Source organism: Lynx rufus, unplaced genomic scaffold (genome assembly GCF_022079265.1).
Source record: "Lynx rufus isolate CCGP_SWC_20201006 ecotype Redwood Valley unplaced genomic scaffold, mLynRuf1.p SCAF_12, whole genome shotgun sequence".
NCBI lineage: Eukaryota > Metazoa > Chordata > Mammalia > Carnivora > Felidae > Lynx > Lynx rufus.
Genome location: NW_025814826.1, coordinates 53063396 through 53084272, shown reverse-complemented (window position 1 = coordinate 53084272; position 20877 = coordinate 53063396). Strand labels below are relative to the sequence as shown.

The following is a 20877-nucleotide window of genomic DNA, read 5'->3' as shown; positions in this document are numbered from 1 at the left end:
CACCCGTGACCATTTCTGGTTCATTCCTATCAGACCTTTTCCAACACAAAGGGCTTTTCTTTGTTTTGTGTCTTTGTGTTGTTTTTTTTCCCCCCCAAGTTCTTGAGGATCATGACCATTTCTAGGGTGACATTATAGCTCCCCTGGAGCATTTGCAGTTGTAATTGGGAGCTGTGTGTTGGGGGAGGCCTTGCACCTCGCTTTGTGGACCAGGCAGGACCCAGCCTGCCTACTGAGTGGCTTTCTGCAGGCCTGGGCTGGGCAGCCGGTTCTGTTCAGCACACTTCCCAGAATCAGGGTAGCACTTGGGTCACGACGTCAGTCCTCAGCTGCAAAATAATAGCATCTGCTTCTCAGATTGTTGTGAGCGTGTAATAGAGCGTGTACTTCTTCTGTGTTCTGTGTGGTCTGTGGACCAGCAGCCTCAGCATCACTCAGGTTAAACATGCAACATCCAGGCCCACCTCACACCAAGAGAATCAGAACTTGCGTTTTTGCAAGATCCCCAGGTGGTAGAAACAACGTATGTGAAAGTTAGAGAAACGCTGACATGTGTGCCTGGCACCAAGCAACCCTTTAGAAAATGGTGATGCTTAATGATGATGATGGTGACATTGACGTCATCAGGGTGAAAAGTGGGGCTTGGGTGGGGGGGTTCCCTGTCCGGCGGTGTGCCCAAGACTTGAGTCCTCAGGATCATGACCACTGGCGAGCCAGCCTCCCTCTGCAACCTTTGGACAGGACAGAGGCCTTTGAGCTGGAACCCTACTCCCTATAGCCTGCACCCTGCTCCTCCAATCACTGTTTTATTCTCATCTAAGCTGAATGCTTCCTCCTTGTGAGAGTCTTCTCCAGCTCTGTCTCCTCTCAGATCACCCCTTCTCTGGCCACGGCTCCCGGCTCCTCTGTGTTCCCTGTGTGGCAGCGTGGGTGTCTGATTCGCTCAGCTGTCCCCTGAGGTTCTGCTGTCGCAGCGGGCTGGGCTGGGAGAGGCAGTTGCTGCATTATTTATGGGGCATCGTTAACCAGCCGCACTGATGAGTTACACACAGTTTATTCTTCTGCTTCGTGTGTGGGATGCCATCCTGGGCCTCTGTTTAATACAGAACAAAACAAAGCAAAACAGAACCCCAAGCCAAAACAGCCACCGGCTGAGCCCTGCGCCCTGCATTAGGCGAGTGGCCTGTCCAGCCTTCTGGCTGTGGGGAGAGTGGAGGAAGGGGGGAGAAGAGGAGAGGGACCCAGGCGTGTTCCCAGAGTTCAACTTCGAGGGAGGGAGGGGTGGGTAAGCTGGCTCGCATATTTGTTTAAGTGGCCACAAAACTCTCAGGGAAGTTGACAGATTGGGTGGGACTTTTTTTTTCAGAAGTAAGAAAATGACTTCAGTTTCCTCCCCACTCCCTAAGGAACCAGGCTGCTGTTAGGTATGTGACCTGTTAGGTTCTCTGGTCACCTAGGTGGTGTGGGATTTATGTCCCTCACCATCTGCCTGGAATTCTGCTCTCTTCTTTGTGGTTGAACTCTGACCTCGCCCTCGAAGGCTGCTCATGGTCACCTTGTCCATCCTGCCCAGGTCCTGCCAGTCCCCAGCATGAGTGCATCACTCCAGTGTCCCTTGGCGAGAGCCCCCTTGTGTCATCTCTGCTTCCCTGTCTGTGTGCCAGCCGTTGCTCTTACTAGAAACCTTTTTCCTTCCTCCCTCTGTTTCTCTGTCCTGGAGCCCACAGTGTGGTGGGGGAGACTCAGGCTCACAGATGGTGAGTTGCATGATGTGGGGGAAGCAGGTGCATTTGAGAATGCTGTGGAAGACGTGACATTTGAGCTACGTGGTGATGGTGGAATAGGAGTTTTCAAGATTGTTGCATCCCCTTGGAGGTCGGAAGACAGAAGAGCCGCCCTTGGTGCTGTGTGTGGTGTGGGGAGCATGGTGGACGCCCCACCTGGCGGATGCAGGGGTGGGGCCCTGTAGCCGGTCTTCAGGGAAGCCCCGCCTCTCTTGCTGTAGGAGGGGGGCAGTCTTGCAGCTTGATTAAAGGAGTGTCCTCTACATGTTTGTAAACAGGCTCGTTTTCTCTTCCTGTTTCTATCATAGGGGACTTTCCCTTTTTCGGAATCCAGTGTGGTCTAAGGTCTATCTTCAACAAATTGCCAGGGGTTCAAAACCTACCCTCCTCTCCAAAGAAAGTCAAGTGGTTCCAGGGAGAGGAGAGTCACATTCCAGTTGCCTGTCACTTTGGACTTGGCAGAACCCGGGTGCCCGGTGGGAGTCTCATTTGCTTTGATTTTGGTCTGTCTGGAAAGTTGTGAAACTTTTATGTGTTCTCTGGTGAGCTCCACGGTGGGGTCTGTGTGAAGACTTTTTCACAGCCCCGGGAAATGCATTCCTAGGGACCTCAAATGTGACCTGAGCCAGGTCAGAACCAGAAGCCTCAGAGGGGAGCTTTCTGGGACTTCTTGGTGGGTGGTGCAGGTCAGAAAATTGAGGACTGTTTTGGAATTGCTTTCTAAAAGGGTTCTCAGTGGATACTGCATCTTGATCTGCAGATTTCTTTTGAAATTTGAGCATTCTCGCTTTGGCTCAGTCTTAGAGTCTAGAAAAAGCCAGAGCTTTTTCTCTGTTACCTTTAACGCTTTGTTCAAATTTCTTCTCTCTCCTTTCTCACTTCCTCCAAGATTGTGAATTTTAGTAGTAAAACTACTTTTAGGTGGGTAGAAACTTTTTTCTACCTTGAAAGAAACTTAAAAAAACAACCCAGATCTCGAACAATCCAACATCACTTTGCCTTTACCTTTTAATAACATTTACACACTTTTTAAAAAAAAAAAATTTCTCAATAAGGAGGCTTTTTGTCTTCTGTTCTTAGAAGTTCTTTTCTTTTCCTTTTCATTTTTTTTTTTTTTAGAATCCATTAAATTATATATTGCCTAAAACAGGTGGGCCTGACACTCTTTGATAGACTGTCGAATATCATTAAATCAGGAGCGAGCTGCTTTTGGAAGCCTTCTTCTGGGTGAGTGGGCGTTCGTGGGTGGAGAGCTATGTGCTGCACCCCTTGACTGGAGAGGGGACCCTCCTTTTGTTGCTAATTTGGTAAAGACTTAAGTGAGGCTCCAAGCAGTGGGGGTAGATAAGTAGTTTTTTGTTTTTTTTTTAAAGTGCTCTGAGCAGATTTCAGGCGCATTCATGTCGGTTTGAGTACTCTTCCTGCCATGTATTTGGGGGTGACTGAGACTAGGCTGACATGTGCCCAGCTAGTTAACTAGTCGTGAGCTACAGCTGGTTCTGTACTTAGGCCTAAGAATGTGGGATCCCGGCCTGGATGGACAGTCTGACCTAGAGGTTTTCACATCTCTGCCAGCATCCTGAGGGAGATTGCAGGAGCCTGCACACCCTTGGTTCGGTTCTATCAAATGTTCACTGGACACAGACGGAGTGCCTGGCATTGCCCTGAAGGGCTTTAAAAACAATTTTTTTGGGGGGGGGGGCTCCTGGGTGACTCAGTCCGTTGGGCGTCCACCTTCGGCTCAGGTCATGATCTCATGGCTCATGGGTTCGAGCCCCACGTCGGGCTCTGCGCTGACAGCTCAGAGCCTGGAGCCTGCTTCGGATTCTGTGTCTGGGAGACAGAGAGAGACGGAGCGCAAGCGGGGAAGGGGCAGAGAGAGAGAGGAGACACAGAATCCGAAGCAGGCTCCAGGCTCTGAGCTGTCAGCGCAGAGCCCGACGTGGGGCTCGAACCCACAGATTGTGAGATCATGGCCTGAGGTGAAGTCAGTCACTTAACTGACTGAGCCACCCAGGCACCCCTGCCCTGAGCACTTTCCGATCCTAGTTATTCCTCACACCAGCCCTGAGAAGCGGTGACTTATCCCCTTGTGGAAGTCGAACGACTTGCCTGGTAACACATTGCAAACCAGAGAGCCACGGTTCAGTCTGGGAGACTGGATTCCCGAGTGGGTGTCCCTTACTCCTTCCCTACAATCTTTCAGTGATGAGAGTGGTCAGGAATGATGATGGAATTATTTGTTTTTGTTATTTGTCATTGTAAGGAGCAGGCCCTGAGAGGTAAAGTGACTTCCCCTGATCCTTGGCAGAGCCATGGCTAGAAGTCGGGACTGTGTGCTCCCTGCACTGGCCTCTTGCCATTCTGGCATGTTCTCTATGAAATGTGCCTCCTTTTTTTTCTTAAGAAACATTCTAGATCATCTCAGTGACCTTCTCCAGGGGTCCCTGTATGGGAGTGATTGGTGTTGGGAAAAGGAGGGCCCAGCACTCCTGGCCTCCTTTACGTCGATGAACGCCGATGCCTTCCAGCCTTTTGGCTACAAGTTGGTGGTCAGTATATCTGAACATCTTCAGGCTTTTCAGAAGAGCTTCTCATACTTTTTTTGTGGATCTGAAAGAGAATAAAAGGTTAGGTGAGGCTGTAATTGGTTGCTTTGAACTCTTGTGCTTTTAAGGATGCCGACTGATGTCTATCTGGACGGGGATCCCCAGTGGCCAGAGGACTCTGATCTCAGCCCTTACCTCTTTAATTACTTGGATGTAGATGTAGAAGGGGCATTCATACTTGATAAGAAAATGGTAAATATGTTAGGTGTTTTCATTGGAATTCCCCACAATGTCTCGATGGGTCTGGAATGGTAGCCTGCGCTGTCAAAGGTTCACTCAGTGTAAGTTAAAATAAAGTTGTGCTCTTGGGTAGAAGCAGCCCACTGGGGCACAGAGACAAGATGGAGGTGGTGTCGCTTAGCAGAATGGTGACAGGATCTGTGCGTGGGTATTGGTGTCAGTAGCTGCCAATGGACCTCTGCCAGGAGCCAGTCAGACAGGATCCCTGGGGTGTGGCTTAGTGCCCCGTGGGAGCAAATTGTCGCTTGGGGGAATAAATCCAGAGACCTGCAGTTGGGCCAAGCAGGTCTCAAAGGCAGAACTGACGGATGTGCTCTCGTGGCATCTGTGGAACAGACTTTAGGCTCCGGGTGGGTTGTAAATTCATGGTGTTTTGTTGCCAGAACCTCTAGTTTGATCTGAAAATTAAAAAAAAAAAAAGTAATGACTATTGTTTTCATAAAAATGATACATGATCCTTATTTAAAACACACACACACACACACACACACACACACACACACACACACAATTCTGGCCATATGGGAAAGTACAAACAGGAAAGTAACCTATTGGTCCAAATCTTAACTTCCAGAAATAGCCCATTTTAATTTTGGTAGAGAATTTTCCAGACATCTCTGTGTGCATTTTCAGGCAGGCTTGATACCTACAGAAATGTATAAAGAGACAGGTTTTTTTTTAATGTTTATTTATTTTTGAGAGAGAGGATGAGCCAGGAGGGGCGGAGAGGGAGACACAGAATGTGAAGCAGGCTCCAGGCTCTGAGCTGTCAGCACACAGCCCGATGTGGGGCTCGAACTCACAAACCATGAGATCATGACCTGAGCTGAAGTCAGACGCTTAACCGACTGAGCCACCCAGCCTCCCCTAAAGAGACTGTTTTATGACAAGATGTAAAACAAAAATATATTTAATTTTACTTTTATGTAACGTATTGAAGCTGGAGTGAAGTAATACTGGAGAGATTTCTGAACTTCAGATGATGATTTCTTCTCCAAAAGAACTTAGTTTTTCAGACATCCCTCTAAAGCAGTGGTTCTTTTTTTAAAAATTTTTTTTAATGTTTATTCATTTTTGGAGAGAGAAGCAGAGCATTAATAGGGGAAGGGCAAAGAGAGAGGGAGACACGGAATCTGAAGCGGGCTCCAGGCTCTGAGCTGTCAGCACAGAGCCCAGTGTGGGGCTTGAACCCACAAGCTGTGAGATCATGACCTGAGCTGAATTTGGACGCTTAACCAACTGAGCCACCCAGGCGCCCCCCCCTCTTTTTTTTAGTGTTTATTTTGCCAGGGAGTGAGAGAGAAGGGGAGGGGCAGAGAGAGAGGGAGACAGAATCCCAAGCAGACTCCACATTGTCAGCGCAGAGCCTGACATGGGGCTCGAACTCACTAACTGGGAGGTCATGACTTGAGCTGAAATCAAGAGTCAGATTCTCAACTGACTGAGCCATCCCAGGCACCCCTAAAATAGTGGTTCTCAACCAGGGGATGATTTCGTCCCATAAGGTCCATCTGGCACAGATGCCTGGAGACATTTTTCGTAGTCCCCACCAGTGGCATCTGTGAATGTTCCTGGCATCTCATGAACCGAGGTCAGGGATGGGGCTAGACACCCTGCAGTGCACAGGACAGCCCCTCCCAACCCCCCAAAAGAACTGTCTGGCCCAAAATGTCCTTGGTGGCAAGGTTGAGAAACTGTCCCCAAGGGTAAGAAAATAAGATTGTTAAAACCAATAGGAAGATGAAATCATTATGTTTTAGCTCAGTTGCAATTATAGACTATTCTGATTGGGCTTCTGCAGTGAAAGATGAGATGATTAACTTCATTAGAGTTTCTCCCTCCTCTCCTTAAACTGCAAAATCAGGAGGTGGCCCATGTTAGGCTCACCATGTCAGTGTTCTTAACAGTTACATTCTGTCCTGCAACGATCACCCCCTAGGTGTTTAACCTTAGTTCTATGTTTAAATGATTCCGTGCCAAACTCTTCTTTTTTATTTTAAGTTTTTCTTTCAAGTAAACTCCACACCACACATGGGATTGAACTCACAACCCTGAGAACAAGAGTCACACTTTACTGACTGAGCCAGCCAGGCACCCCCCAGCTCCATTTCTCTAGCCATGGTTTTTCCTTTCCTGGGTTTATTTTGCATCACCTCTTGGTCAGTTGGCTATTTGATCTTCATATAAATTTAATGTGTAGGGAGGTGTCACAGTCCACTCTGGCTTGCTCCAGTCAGAATGGCACCTGCAGTTTGGAGTTTGTGTCTGAGTACCACACTTAAAAGAGAGACATCGTGCAGTGTCCCAGATGCTGCAGGGACGTGAAACAGGGGCCTGTGTAGAAAATGAACTGCACTTGGGAAGGGAAGGGAAAGCTGTGGATGAATTCCCCGAGAAGACCTCCCTCTGGAAGCAGGGTAGGCCTTCACTCTGACGGTCCCCAGAAGGTTCAAGCCAATGCTGCATGGACACAAAAGACAGGGTGGCAGAGAGAGGTGTTGAGCTCCCTGTGAGCCGAAATGTGGTGGGGAACTACCTGTTGGCATGTTGTATGTAGATGTTGGGTTCAAGCCATCAGCTGAGTGGCTATATTTAGGTATCTTCTCAACCTTGAGATTCTGATGGTCTGACAACGCTTCCCAATAGCTGCCTGTCCTAGAGGGGCTCCGGTCACTCTGGTTCTCTCCTCCCTGTCCTTTGAGATAAGGGTGAAAAAAGCCACAGCCATGGTCACGTGGTTCAGGGCAGAGCCTTACATGTTCTTGAATTTGGACCCATCATCTACTCAAAATGTGATCCATCCATCTATAGGTTAGATTCCACCAAACGTGTTCCAGTCGGTGTTTGTAGTATTTATAAGATTACTGGGCCTGAGCATATTCGAAACCCATTTCTGAGCCGATACGTTTATATATAATCTGGGCAACATACCATAGACTGCAGAGGAAGAGAGCACACACAGATCGTTCCCTGTGTAATTGGAGTCTGGGTGTTCTGTTATTGTCTTAGTCAGGTGCCGGTCACAGCATGCCTTACTGATCGATGACTTTGTTTTGTTGTAGGGGAGCTATCCAGTTTGGGAGGATTTCATAAACAAAGCAGGAAAGCTACAGTCCCAGCTTCGGTAAGTATAGAAGCCTGTCGTTCCCAGAAAATGGCAACATCCACAGACAAAGGATGGAATAGGACAGACCCAGGATGCAGATTGAGGTTAATTTTGGAAGCGTTACAGGTACAGAAGCATGTAGTGGGTTCTAATTTGAGCATTGCCACTTGTTAGCCTTATGTCTTGGGCCCCGGTTCCCTTAGGTAAAACTGAACTGTCTGCTCTGCCTTCTTCCATAGGAATTTTGAGAGTCAGATGAGCTGTTATATATGTAAGGTAATAATGGGCAACATTCATGTAACGCTCACTATGTGCCAGGCATATGTTAATTAAATCTCCCAACCCTGGGAGGTAAGTACAGCTATTATCCTCAATTTACTGATGAAAAAAATGAGGCACAGAGAAACTTAACCAACTTGTGCAAAGTCACACAGCTAGTAAAAGCCAGAGCAGGGATTTGAACCTGAGTCTGGCTGTGAGGTCCATTCTGCTTGCTGCCTATCCTTATAAAGAGCTTACAGCTTATTGTTGACTGCTGTATCATTCCATTTGTGTGCAATGTCTAGAAAACGCACATCTGCAGAGACAGATGTAGATTAGTGGCTGCCTGGGCCTAGTGGAGGAAAAGGAGATTGAGTACACGTGGGCATGAGGAATCTTTTCGGGGTGATGGAAATGTCCTAAAGTTGGCTCGTGCTAGTGGTTGCAAAATTCTAAGTTCACTAAAAAATTGTTGAATCACACACCTACAAAGGTTGAATTTTATGGTATACAAATTATCCTTCAATAAAGCGATTTAAACAACAAGATCTAGGGTCAGTCGGCTCTAAGGGGCTATTGTTGCTTTGTCTTGTGCTTGTTTATGTATCATTTGATGTGAAATAGAATCTTCTTGTTACAGCTGTATGCTTTTAAATCAGTGAGGAGAAAGGCTACTCAGCGGTGTTCCATGAGGGACAGGGCATTTACAGAAGCAGTAATTTTCATGACTCCTGTTCATGGCATAAGGGGGATGACATCAGTTGTTTTGAATGTACGCAGGTGGTTTCCCAGAGGACAAAGCAAGTAGGGGTTTTCTAGGATAAAAAACCATGTGGATGACATGACACTTTTGGTCCTTTGCCCATGGACGTCAGGGGGTTACTGCCCAGAGCTTTAACCATAGGACTGGACATTTCGTGGTTCCCCTGTAGATCAGGAGAGAAGAACTCCAGAAGGATGGATCTTTCCTCTTCCATTCTGTCAGCTTTGTGGGGCCTGGGATTGTCTATCCCATGCACCTGGGGTTTCCCAAGCTGTCATTGGTCTTCCAGGAGACTCAGGAATACAGCCCCTTCTCTGTTTGTCAGATCCTTTACCATTTCGGTGCTTAAGAACTTGTAAAGACTTTCTGCTGGGCCAGCTCCACTCTCTTCTGTCTGAATGCAAAGCCCTGCAGAAGGCTTTACCGGCCTCAAGCTACGTCTACTCACTCTTCTCATTGATTTCAAATAGTCTCCATTCTGTAGGTCCCTGCTGGAATCAACCAGTAAAACATTTAAGTAGCCCCCCCCCCCCACCACCACCATCCCCCCAACACATACACGTTTTTCTTATGTGGCCTCATTTAATTATCTGGCAGCCTTTTCAGGGTTGACCAATGAAAAGATTCTCTTCCCCTTTTACCAAAGAGCAAGCCAAAACTTAAGGTAAATATGAGGTTAGTACAGCTGATTAGTTACAGTAAAACTTTTAAAGCAATCTTATACTCACTAGTACAAAGTACACTTTTTGTTTTTTAACAACTGTTTAGGCCTCCTGAGGGCAGGGACCATTTCTTTATTTTGTCAAACTGGTAGTGCCCAGCTGAGAGCCTCACGCACATGGTTTGGTGTTCTGCAGTAAAGAAAGGATAAGGCCATAGAAGAGGAAAATAAGCTGGGAACACATACACCAAATCACTCCTTTGTGCTGCCCCATCAGAGAACTAAGATATATTATGACAACAGCAGACAATGAAATAGGACTCATTGGAAGGCGGTGTTTAAAAGCTCCTAATTCCTCACACTTGACCACCATCCTCCTTTTCAGTGGAGCCCTGGTGACGGAGTAATACACAAGGCCTCTCTATAGCTGGCTCATTAAATTGGGATGATTGGCATTGACTTGAAAATAAATCCGGCCATTGTGTCAGATAGTAACTGTAAATCAGAATGAGCTATTTGTAAATCCCAGGATGTTTGATAAAGCTGACTTTTCCAGGGTTTGCGTATGATGTCAAGTCTTTGAAAAATATGCTTCAAAGGGGTTTTTTCTTTCAGTTTTGTTCCGTGTGTATGTCTTTTTTTTTTTTTTTTTTTTTTAATTTGAGCAGAATGGCTTTTTGCTGTAATGGAAAATATCAGGCCTCATTCTGCCGTTGGGTGCTAAGGGACTGTTGCACAGGTTTTCCCAGGGATGACTTCCAGCATCTTCCAGAACCTTCTGTCTCAGAGCTATGGTTGCTGAGTTTTAGAGTCACTTCTTCAGTTCCATCTTGAACTCTTTTTCTCACATTCTTCCTTCAACAGCTCTGCATTCTTAGGAGTGCTGAGTAGAGATTAGATTCATACGTGAAATATTTGGAAATGAGCTTCAGGCTCCATGCTTGATTGTGAGTCCCGTGTGTGTGTGTGTGTGTGTGTGTGTGTGTGTGTGTGTGTGTGTGAGTTCTGAGGCTGGATTGTTCTCGTTGTCCTTGACCCTGGCGTGGAGAGGTGCTTCCTCTCCATTGGATGACAGCTAGATCACAGCGCTAGGAACCAGTAGACCACAGAGTGCTCAAGAGGATGTGAGGAACTCAAAATAATTTCTAGGACAGCAAATGAGTGTAGTGACTTCTCCCTGGTGTCAGCTTTGAGGAATTCAGAAGATGCAGTCGAGATAGCATTCTAAGGTTGAAAAAATGGTGTCTCAATTTCATTGTAAATGGGATTTAGGGGGAAAGAGTCACACAGCCAGGATCTGATCTGGCAGTGGGATGAGCATGGGACTGTGTGTCCTTCTGGGCTACCAGTTCCAGTTCTGGGATGAACTTGTGATCTTTTTTTTTTTTTTAATTAAAAAAATTTTTTTAAATGTCTATTTTTGAGAGAGGTAGAGAGAGAGCAGGAGGATGGGAAGGGCAGGGAGAGAGGGGGAGGATCTGAAGCGGGCTCTGTACTGACAGCAGAAGGCCCAATGCGGGTCTTGAACTCATGAACTGCGAGATCATGACCTGAGCTGAAGTCAGATGCTCAATTGACTCAGCCACCGAGGTGCCCCCAAACTAGTGATCTTGAAAGTCACTCTACTTGTCTCAGTTTTCCCATCTCTAAAATGAATTATTTGAAGTAGAGGATCTCTCTCCAAGATTCCGTCTCCCGGTCCATGTCTATATGCTGTTTTCCTGCTCTAAAATTATTTCCACTTGTACCGTTTATAGTTTTTAATGATGGTTTTCATTTAGGTAAAAACACCTGTCATTCCTCCTTTGTGAAATTTTGCCTGGTAATTGTGTTACACCATCAGGTGTCGTGATGGGAAGACTTGCCAGGATTTACCGAGCGGCACCGAATGAGCTGGATGTTTTTGGGAGAGTGCGCTAATATCGGGAAGAAATGCTTCCTAAGGGGGGAAAAAAAAAAGTAGACCTGCAAAGCCAGTGGTTGTCCACGTCCAGTAGGGTCGTTTCTCCTAGAAGGTTGCATTCAGTTCTCCACAGAGGTTTTAACCCTTGAGCTGTAATGAATTTGCTAGCGTGAGACATTCCTCATGCTTTTGTTATCTGTTTGCATTTTAGGACCACAGTAGTAGCAGCGGCTGCCTTCTTGGACGCCTTTCAGAAAGTGGCCGACATGGCTACCAACACACGTGGTAAGCAGATGGAGGGATGGCGCCCAGCGTGAACCGAGTTCAGCATGTGCCTCTTTGTTTACCCTTGGGCGGCGTCACGAGGAGATACAGCTTAAGTTATCAGAGCTTAGCTGACTCCTAGTTTTCACGTCCTAGAACACTTTGTGGGATTCCACTTATTAGAAGTTGCAAACAGTTCTCCGGACAATGAAGCACGTGAGAAGAACGAAAACTAAAGGAAAGGAACCGCGGGTTAGGCGGGAAGTGGCTGGGCGTGTTAGTTTGATCACTTTTAATGACATGCCGGCTGCAGAGCCTTGAACCGTGTGTCTGGTTGCAGTTTGTTTTTCCCTCCTCACACGGGTTGTCCTAAGATTTGCCTTACTCCCTGGGGAGCGGGCAGTGAGAATGCTCGGGTAGACCATTTTTCTGCGAGGAGCCCTCGTGTAAGCAGTGCGCTGTTGCGTCGTATCTGGTGATGTGTCTCCCACATTTTTCTGCAAACCCCTGAAGAGTGTGACTTGGTCGTGTCTTAACTCCCCAAAAATAGTTCTTATGACGTAGCAGGTGTTTAAAGTCGGCTTATTAAATCAATGAACAAAGGGGACTGTGGTGCCAATTTTCAGTAATTTCAGGGACTACTGAATCATACAAAAGAATAACAAAAACGTGTATAAAGGAGAAAATGATAGCTCCTATATCCACTACCATTGTTGGAAAGACAACATTACCCGTAACGTAGAGACCTCTGTTCAAAGAGGGGTGCTTTCCTTTTCGTTCCCAGCCAGGGACGCTCTCCTCCCTTTCTTTTTTTTTTTTTTTTTGCCTTATATTTCTGGGTCTGCTTCTACACTGCCTGTTCTCTTCATTGTCATGGGAACATTGGAAAAGGTGGGTGTTGGGGGCAAGTGTTGAGGGGTTGCCCTCAGTCACACGAGGGTTTAGCTTCTCTGACACACCTCTCTACCTCCAGTGGGTTTCAGTAGGTACCCCTTTACCGTAGGTACTTAATTAAATATTCAAATGAATGTGCAGTGAGGACACTTCTCATTCATTCAAGAAGCTCGAAACCTGCTAATATTTTAGGTACCATTATGGGACCACAAAAACCAATATATTATTTATCCTCCTTGGCCTGGAAGGGCTTGCAGTTGAGTGGGGGGGTGGGGGGTGGGAAATGAGATGTGCAAATAAAGGATTTCGGTGTGGAAGTAACATGCGTGGTACAGTACTAGCGATAGGACAGCGTGCTGGGGGAATATCGGAACGTGAGCAATGTACTCCATTCAGGAGCCAGAGTCCTCCCAGGGGAGGTCTTCTATCTCCTTATTTCCAAGATGCCAGTGGTGTTTCGAAAGGTTCCCTAGGAGAATGTGATGGAGATATCAGAGCGGTGGTTTGAAGAACTTGATCTGGTTCGCCAGCTTGATATGGGTCTTAGCTAGTATCTTTCTTAATCCCTTAAAAGATGATGATCTAGTTGACACGTGTCCATTATATTCTTCTTCATACGTGCATATTCTAAACATTCTATAACCTTTAAGGCAATAATCACCACTGTTAAGTGTTTTTGAGTCTGTTTTATATTTTCTCCAGCGATATCCAGAACTGGACTTGTCTTTCTAGAATAGCCATCAGAATGTGTATTTCTTAAAAGAATTGCTCTACTATTTGAAAGAACTTAGATAGCTGATATTGCATTTTTGAGGCTCTGTGATCCTTAATCAGGTCTTATATTTTAATATTGAATTATTGATTGGACCCTAAAGGATGGAATAAAGCAGCATCCCCTGATTTCTCATAATTGCTTGCATCAAGGAGCCAGGGTTTCTGCCGAGGCTGCTCCCTGGAGTGGTTCTCGGCAGGAAACCAGGGGGACCTGCACATCTCCTGGTTGCAGGGAAGAAAAACAGAGCAATCATCTGTGGGGAAAGAACGCAAATAGCCTCTCTCTGGTGGTGACAGAGGTAAGAGTCAGAGTTTGGAGGTGATGTACTCGACAGAAGACAACTAATGTCACAGTGAACAGACTCTCGCTTTGATATATTTTTAAACCACTTGATTTCAGGTCATTTTTAGCGATGCCACAATACTTTACATCTCGCCATCTCTAGTGTCCATGTGCCCTGGGGGAAAATAACTTTCCCTTGAGTGTGAGAACTCTCCCGTGACCTAAAAAGGGTATGGTCGATAACAAAGAAGGTGTATTTTATGGAGATGATAAGAGAGAAGCACGGAGGTGCTTCTTGTCTGTTCCATAAGCATCAGAAGTGATTTTTACGAAGTTATTTTTTACTTACAAATTGAAAAACCTGGAACACGTGCTTTTGTTTAAAAAATTCATAGAACAAAATGCGTAAAGTAAAATCCACCCTCCCAGTACCCCCTTGCAGCGACTGGAGTAAGCGTCATATATATACTTTTTTTTTGTATACATAAATGCGTCCGGGAGGAAAAAAGCTAGTTGCAGAACAATATGTAGAATGGTATGTGGAATAAAGTACATCTGGGTGATCTAAAGGTAGCCCATAAGGAACATGTTCTCATGCTTGTACTCCACAGTATATTGTAGTTATCTTTCCACATCCATACCTGTGGATCTGCCTTGTCCTTTCTAGTGCCCAAATGGAATTTCATAGTCTGGAAACAGAAGGATTTTCTCATTCTTCAGTTGATGGAAATTTAGGGTATCTCCATTTATTTGCTTTTACAAGGCACTCAGCAATTGATGCCCATGTATACATCCTTTGGGAGATTTATGTGTGACCTGTTTTTAATAGTGTGTGCATCTCCATGGAAACGATCTATAGAAAATGCTTCAAACGGTTTTGGTCAGCAGTAAACCTACTTGGATTTGATGTCATTACAGACTGTAACTCTAATGTGGTTTGCAGTTTGATATCTGCCCTCTACGAAGTCCAGTTTTTTGCTTAGAGCTTCTCGAAGTGTTTTTTGAGTCCTTCTTGCTGGAAGTGATAGAAGGGAAGTTAAGCGCATCTCTTTTGGTCAGGTATCCAGAATCTCGAGTTAGCATGCCCCTGGTTTCCAAAATACTAGCATTCCATATTATCTCCCAAAGCTCTGAAATTCCTCTATCCTTTTTAGCGAATATTTTGCGCTAGCTATTAATATAATGTATTTAGGAAAAACTTTTAAAGCTATTCACTATAAGAGCAAAATTACTCTAGTCATTATATAACTACTGTTAAATAGAATGTGGAAATACGTTAGAACTCGATTTTGTTTGTCACACAAACGTGTATAAGTTGGTATTATGTGTGTAGGTTAATAATTAAACTATAATGGAATTTAAGGGTTTATTAACACCATAATACAGAGTACAGTTTCATGTTTTGTTGATTTTTGCACTCTTGGATGAATATACAGTTTGCATTTAGTATGAAAGTACACCTTTGTATTTAACATGAAAGTACACCTTTTCCCATATTACTGGCCGCAAAGAATTATCGTCTAGGCACTTGCTATGCATGGAATGACAGACTTTGTGGAGCAGGGTCCCCATCTTCTTCGTGTCCATGATGGACCAGCAAATGGCCTATTATAGGAGTTGAGAAATGTTTGAACTGACTGGTATGCAGTTGTCTGAGTTACTTAAAAAGAAAAAGAAAAGGACTACCGGGTTGTGTTCACGTGCTTCTCAGTCTTGGGCAGCAGAGGCACCATGTTGGGGGAATAGCACTCCTGCGCCTGAGTGTGCCTTGCACACTGGGCCCTGCTCCCTGTTTCACTGGAAGGCAGGGGTACCGAGCTGATGAGACCCTCCGCCTTAGCACTGGCCCTGCGCAGCACTGCATTGTTTGCTTATGTCAGCAAGGGCCTTTGAAGTGCATAATGCTATGTGACTTTCATTTTTGGCTGCCTCTGTGTGCCTGGGTAATTACTTTATAGCTCTGAAAAACCATCTCAGGGCTGTTTAGATAATGATCCACCAAACCCAGAGTGAGGAGTTTTAAGATTTTATGAAGAAAGGAAATGGATCCCCGGCCAACCAGATCATCTTTAATGTCCAAAAGCCTTTGTACATCACTTAAAAAAGTGGGCGCGGTTTCGAGATTGGAAATCATGATAGCGAACCTTTATTGACTAGTAATGTGGGCGGGCTCTGTTCTAAGTACATCACGTATGCGGAGTCAATTCTCACAACGGCTGGTGAGATAGGTGCTCACGATCTCCATTTTAGGTGATAAAATCGGGATGAAGAGAACTGGACTTAAACCAAAGTTACATGGCCAGTTAGTGGTAAAAGGAGTCTGGCCCAGAGCCTAAAATTTGACCATTAAATTACAATTCCTTATGTAAGGAGCTCCTGGATTTAGTATAAGCTTATATTTGCTTTTCAAGTTACTTGATCCTGAATGTACTAAAAGGACCTGTGTAGCACCTTGGAATAACCAAGATTGGGAGCTGTGATGCCCAGTTGTGTCTTCTGGCTTTGCCAACTATGCCGCCCTGAGTAAATTACAATAGCGCCCCCTTGTCCACGGGGGAATACGTTCCAAGACTCTCAGTGGATGCCTGAAACTGGAGATCGTCCCAAACCCTGTATAGACAGTTTTTTCCTATACATACATACCTGTGATAAAGTTTAACTTATAAATTAGGCACAGTAAGGGTCATCTGGGTGACTCAGTCAGTTAAGCGTCAGACTCTTCATTTTGGCTCAGGTCAAGATCTCATGGTACGTGAGTTTGAGCCCCACCTCAGGCTCTGCGCTGACATCACAGAGCCTGCTTAAGATTCTCTTCTCTCCTTCTTTCTCTTCCCCTCCTCCACTCTCTCTTTCTCAAAATAAATAAATAAAAACAGGCACAGTAAGAGGTGAACAACAAGAACTAATAATAGAACAATCCTGACAATACACTATAATAAAAATTATGTGAATGTGGCCTTTCTGTCCCTCAGAATATCTTCTTGTCCTGTACTCACCCTTCTTCTTGTGATGATGGGAGATGATAAAATGTCTACGTGATGAGATGAAGTGAGGTGAATGACGTAGGCACTGCGACCTAGCGTTAGGCTGCCGTTGGACCTTCTGACGCTTTGTCAGAAGGAGGGCCATCTGCTTCTAGACCGCCGCTGACTGAGACCACGGAAAGCAAAACCATGGATAAGGGGGAGAACTACGGTATATTTTCCTTTTTGGGCTTTAATTTCCCCAACTATAAAAGGGGTTTTCCCAGGACATAGAGTCCTGGATGGTCACAAGTCCTCTTTCTTAGTTCTAATATTCAATGGTTTTAAACCTCATTTGGTCCTATTAAATTCATAAAATATGAATGAAGTTGGACAGTCTAAATTCTCTCCGCAAGGCTATCTTTAGAGTTTCCAATTTTTGCTCTGGAGTCAGGAAGTGGAGGAAGCAAAGTTAAGCACAGAGGACTATGGAGAAGGGAGGGTTAGAAGAGAAAAATAAGGCTCCCCTCCCCCACCCCAGACCTGCTGCTGCTGCGTGTGCCCGAGGGCAGGTGGAAGGAAGCTGGAACTTTTGGACCACCACCTAGATCCAGGCTGTTGGGAGATGTGCCTTAATCAGGGAGCCTGGGTTGCCAAGGTTCTGTGTGTCCGTGAAGAAAACCTCTGTGGCTTAGTGGTTTTTGCAAATATGTTGCGTGTGTTTAGTATATATTTTGTTAAATGCCAGGGTCTCCGCATCTGGCTGCGTGGATCATAATCACCCAGGAAGTTTGTTTCAAAAGACAGATTTCGGGGCCCTGCCTGTGGGATCAGAATAACTGGGTAGGACCTGGGAATCGCAGATTTTTTTAAAGTTCCTCAGGAGATTTTACTCCCCGGCGAGGTTTGTGCCTCCTGCCATAAACCACCTGTCCGGGGCCATCTCTGCCGGGGGCTGGCACTTCCACCCACAAAGAAATGCTCATGGCTCCCTGAAACTCTTAAGACCTTTGATCCGTGTCTGCTGGACACGTGCATTCCAGATCTGGAATGCCCTTCTCACTCCACCCCGTCCGCCTCCTTGAGATGCTTGAGGATTTGCTGCTCGTCTTCCAAGAGCCAGGTAAACAGTCACATCACCAGTGACACTTTTGCCCACAAGGTAGAGTGAGACCTCAGGCCTCGGGACCTCTGTGGTACCTGCTGCTGCCGGCAGGTGCACCTCACTGTGTCCTTACCGTTTCCCCACCAGGACGCAGGCCCCTCCAGGATAGGCCTGCACCCTGCTCCTCTCTGAGGAGCCCAGGCACCTAGATGCCCAGTGTCTGGCATTGGGCCAGGTGCAGACAGCGTCTCAATGAACGACCGAGTGTGTGTCGCAGTTACCATACTCCCACGGTGCCCTCAGTGGATCTGGGTGAGGAGGGCTGTCCTTGCGGCTGGTGGGAGGCTAGTGGGGTGGGATCTTGGTCAGATTCCACTTGGGGATTCAGAATTCAAATTTTGACCCCTCCTTGAGGTCGAGTCTGGTGGAATGTGTGACTTGATATTTCAGTAGCTGAAGAGGGCCTAGCAATTCCTCCATGCAGTCACAGGAAGGGGCAGGTGGGTGAAAGACGGAGCCCAGGGAAGAGCCGGAACCTTCCCTTCTAGGAGAGGAGGTCCTGGGAAGCTGTTTTCAAGAGGCAGCCAGACTGGTTCTGTTTGCCCCCAAGTTTTATTTTAACTAGGTTGTTTGGAATTTCACTAGCCCTTAACTTCTGGATTGACTTTGGTGTTCAAGTCAGACAGACCCTTTCACGTAATTAGAGCCTTATGATTTTTACCTAGGAAGCTACTTAGCTACAAACCGGAGGTGGAAGAGGGAATTAATTATTTTTAAAAAGTCATAAAGCCCTTCTCACAGGCCTGAAACTGAATATTCTTTGAATATGACCTTAAGGGAATGTCGACAAACTTACTCACTGATTAAAAATAAAGATGTCTAAAACTGCAATCTGCTAATCTCTAGATATAGCTGTGGATCACAAACTATTATTTTTGGTTGTTGTCTTTGGGATTTTAATGCCTTTAGGAAAAGAGGGAACTTACAAATATTTGAGAAACGAGCTTAGTTGTGATTTTTCTTTAAGAGCTGAGCCTTTTTCTAAAAAAAAAAATTCAAGGATCATATATTAATTTTTCTGATGATCTTATTCTGAGGATTTATAGATAATAGGGGGAAAAAAGGAGTCTGGCATAAAGCATCTGTGGAGCCTGGATAAAAAGTTTTGTGGAAACCTGGCAGGGGTTAATTTTGCTTGGAACCTGTATATGGCCGTAGTTGGGGTACCTTAGCTCTGATTTCCTGGAGCCTGGCATGTCTTTTTTTTTTTTTTTTTTTGAGCCTGGCATGTCTTAAGTGCCTGGGAAACAGTTGCTGATTTGTTGAAAAATTTCATAAGACAAAACACTTCCTAGCGTACAGGGTGGATGGACCAGCTGCTGTATTCTCTCATATTTTTAAACATGAGTTTAGGTATGCTGTATAGAAGATGACCTGGAAACTCTCCACTGCTTTTCATTTTCAGGGTTTTGAACTTGATTTTGATTCACATGAATTATGCTGAGGAAACCCCAAGCAAATTTTTGCCTCTGCTGGTAGTTGACATTTTGAATTCTCCCTGCTAGGATGCTGGTGGGTGTGGTGGGGAGTAGAACAGAGCTCGGAAGAATAAGAACATTTGTATTTGGCTGAAGTGGGAAATTGGCCCGGCAAAGACAAAGTCACCTTTTCTCTCGAATTTCTTTTTTGTTTGTTTTCCCTTTAATTGCAGGCCCAGTGCCAGGACTCGACGGCTCTCGTGTATGCCGTGGAGTCCTGGCCCTGTGGAGCCTTCAGTCAGGGCCAGGCCGTTCTGTGTGATGCTGCAAATGTTCTACCTTTCCCTGTCCAATGTGGGAGTTACAAGCCACACGTGGTCATTGAGCACTTGAAATGTGGCTGGTGTAACTGAGGAACTGAATTTCTCATTTTTTTTGGATTTTAATTCATTTTAATTATATATAACTTGCAACTTGGTTGAGGGCTGTGGTGGTACCTCAACCTCGGATAGCTTTGGTGTTGCTTCAGGAACTTCTATCAGCTTCTCAAGCCACTCCATACTTAAATGTGTACATGTGGAGGAGTGCGTATACATCTGTGTTTGTATTTAATACCTCTTGTAGTCTCAATCTTACGTGGAGGACAAATGAAAAATTTCTAATTTGCTGCTATTTATGATAATATTCAGCCTAGCTAAAAAGTGTTGCCTATTATGTAAACAGCTTCGGGATGTAGGTTCTCCATCTCCTAAAGAGATTTTGGAGTTGTCTTTGACTTACTAAGAAGGGACATAAAAAAAGATAATGTCTTTTTAAGTGGGTTCATAAATGCACATCCTGCTTGTGGGTTTCATTATTTTGATGCTTTTCCACTCTGATAGACCTTGCATCGCTTTAATTCGTGACCACAGTACATTTAATCCTACATATTCTGCTTAGGACAAAACAACTTTTTATTATTTTTTAATTTAATTTTTAATTTTTTAATTTTTAGAAAAAGTGCACGAGTGGGGGAGAAGGGCAGAGAGAAAGAGAGAAGGAGAATCTCAAGTAGGCTCCATGCTGAGTGCAGAGCCCAACATGGGGCTTGATCCCACAATCCTGGGATCATGACCTGAGCCAAAATCAAGAGTCAGACACTCAACCGACTGAGCCACCCAGGCGTCCCAAAACAACATTTTAAAAATGGTCTTATGAATGTGAAGTTTGTCTTACCATCTTCCATTTTTAAAAGTGATTTTTGTTTGATTTGCTTTATATGAACATCAGACAGTAGGAAGGCATGGGTATTTTTAAGTCTTTTTTTCTTTTACAAATTACACTGTAGGTAAGGACTCAAAGGAATTCATATGTTTATTAAGTATCATTATTTTATGAATTAAAAAAAAATCTTCCTTTTTTTCTCCCCGTTTTTTGCTTGAAGGATTTAAGAGGTAGGTGCTAATATCTGCGATTATTTTGGTGAGCACATTCCCATTTTCCGGTAGGTTTGGGATCATGAACCCAGCCTTGCTGGTGATACGGTGAAATCCCTCCTTTGTGATCCTGTTGATGTTTTCTCGATGTTAAAACTGATGCTTGAGGGGCGCCTGGGTGGCGCAGTCGGTTAAGCGTCCGACTTCAGCCAGGTCACGATCTCGCGGTCCGTGAGTTCGAGCCCCGCGTCAGGCTCTGGGCTGATGGCTCGGAGCCTGGAGCCTGTTTCCGATTCTGTGTCTCCCTCTCTCTCTGCCCCTCCCCCGTTCATGCTCTGTCTCTCTCTGTCCCAAAAATAAATAAACGTTGAAAA

General features: G+C 45.3%; 1 protein-coding gene across 6 annotated transcripts in view; it reads left to right on the top strand.

The window, feature by feature from the left end:
- The window catches only part of MTSS1 (MTSS I-BAR domain containing 1), a 165889-nt gene that overhangs the window by 16939 nt on the left and 128073 nt on the right, over positions 1-20877 (top strand). For all 6 annotated transcript variants that reach the window (XM_047074157.1, XM_047074159.1, XM_047074158.1 and 3 more), the window contains exons 2-3: positions 7696-7757; positions 11539-11612. In XM_047074157.1, coding sequence (XP_046930113.1) covers positions 7696-7757; positions 11539-11612 — 136 coding nt within the window. The remainder of the gene's footprint in view (positions 1-7695; positions 7758-11538; positions 11613-20877) is intronic.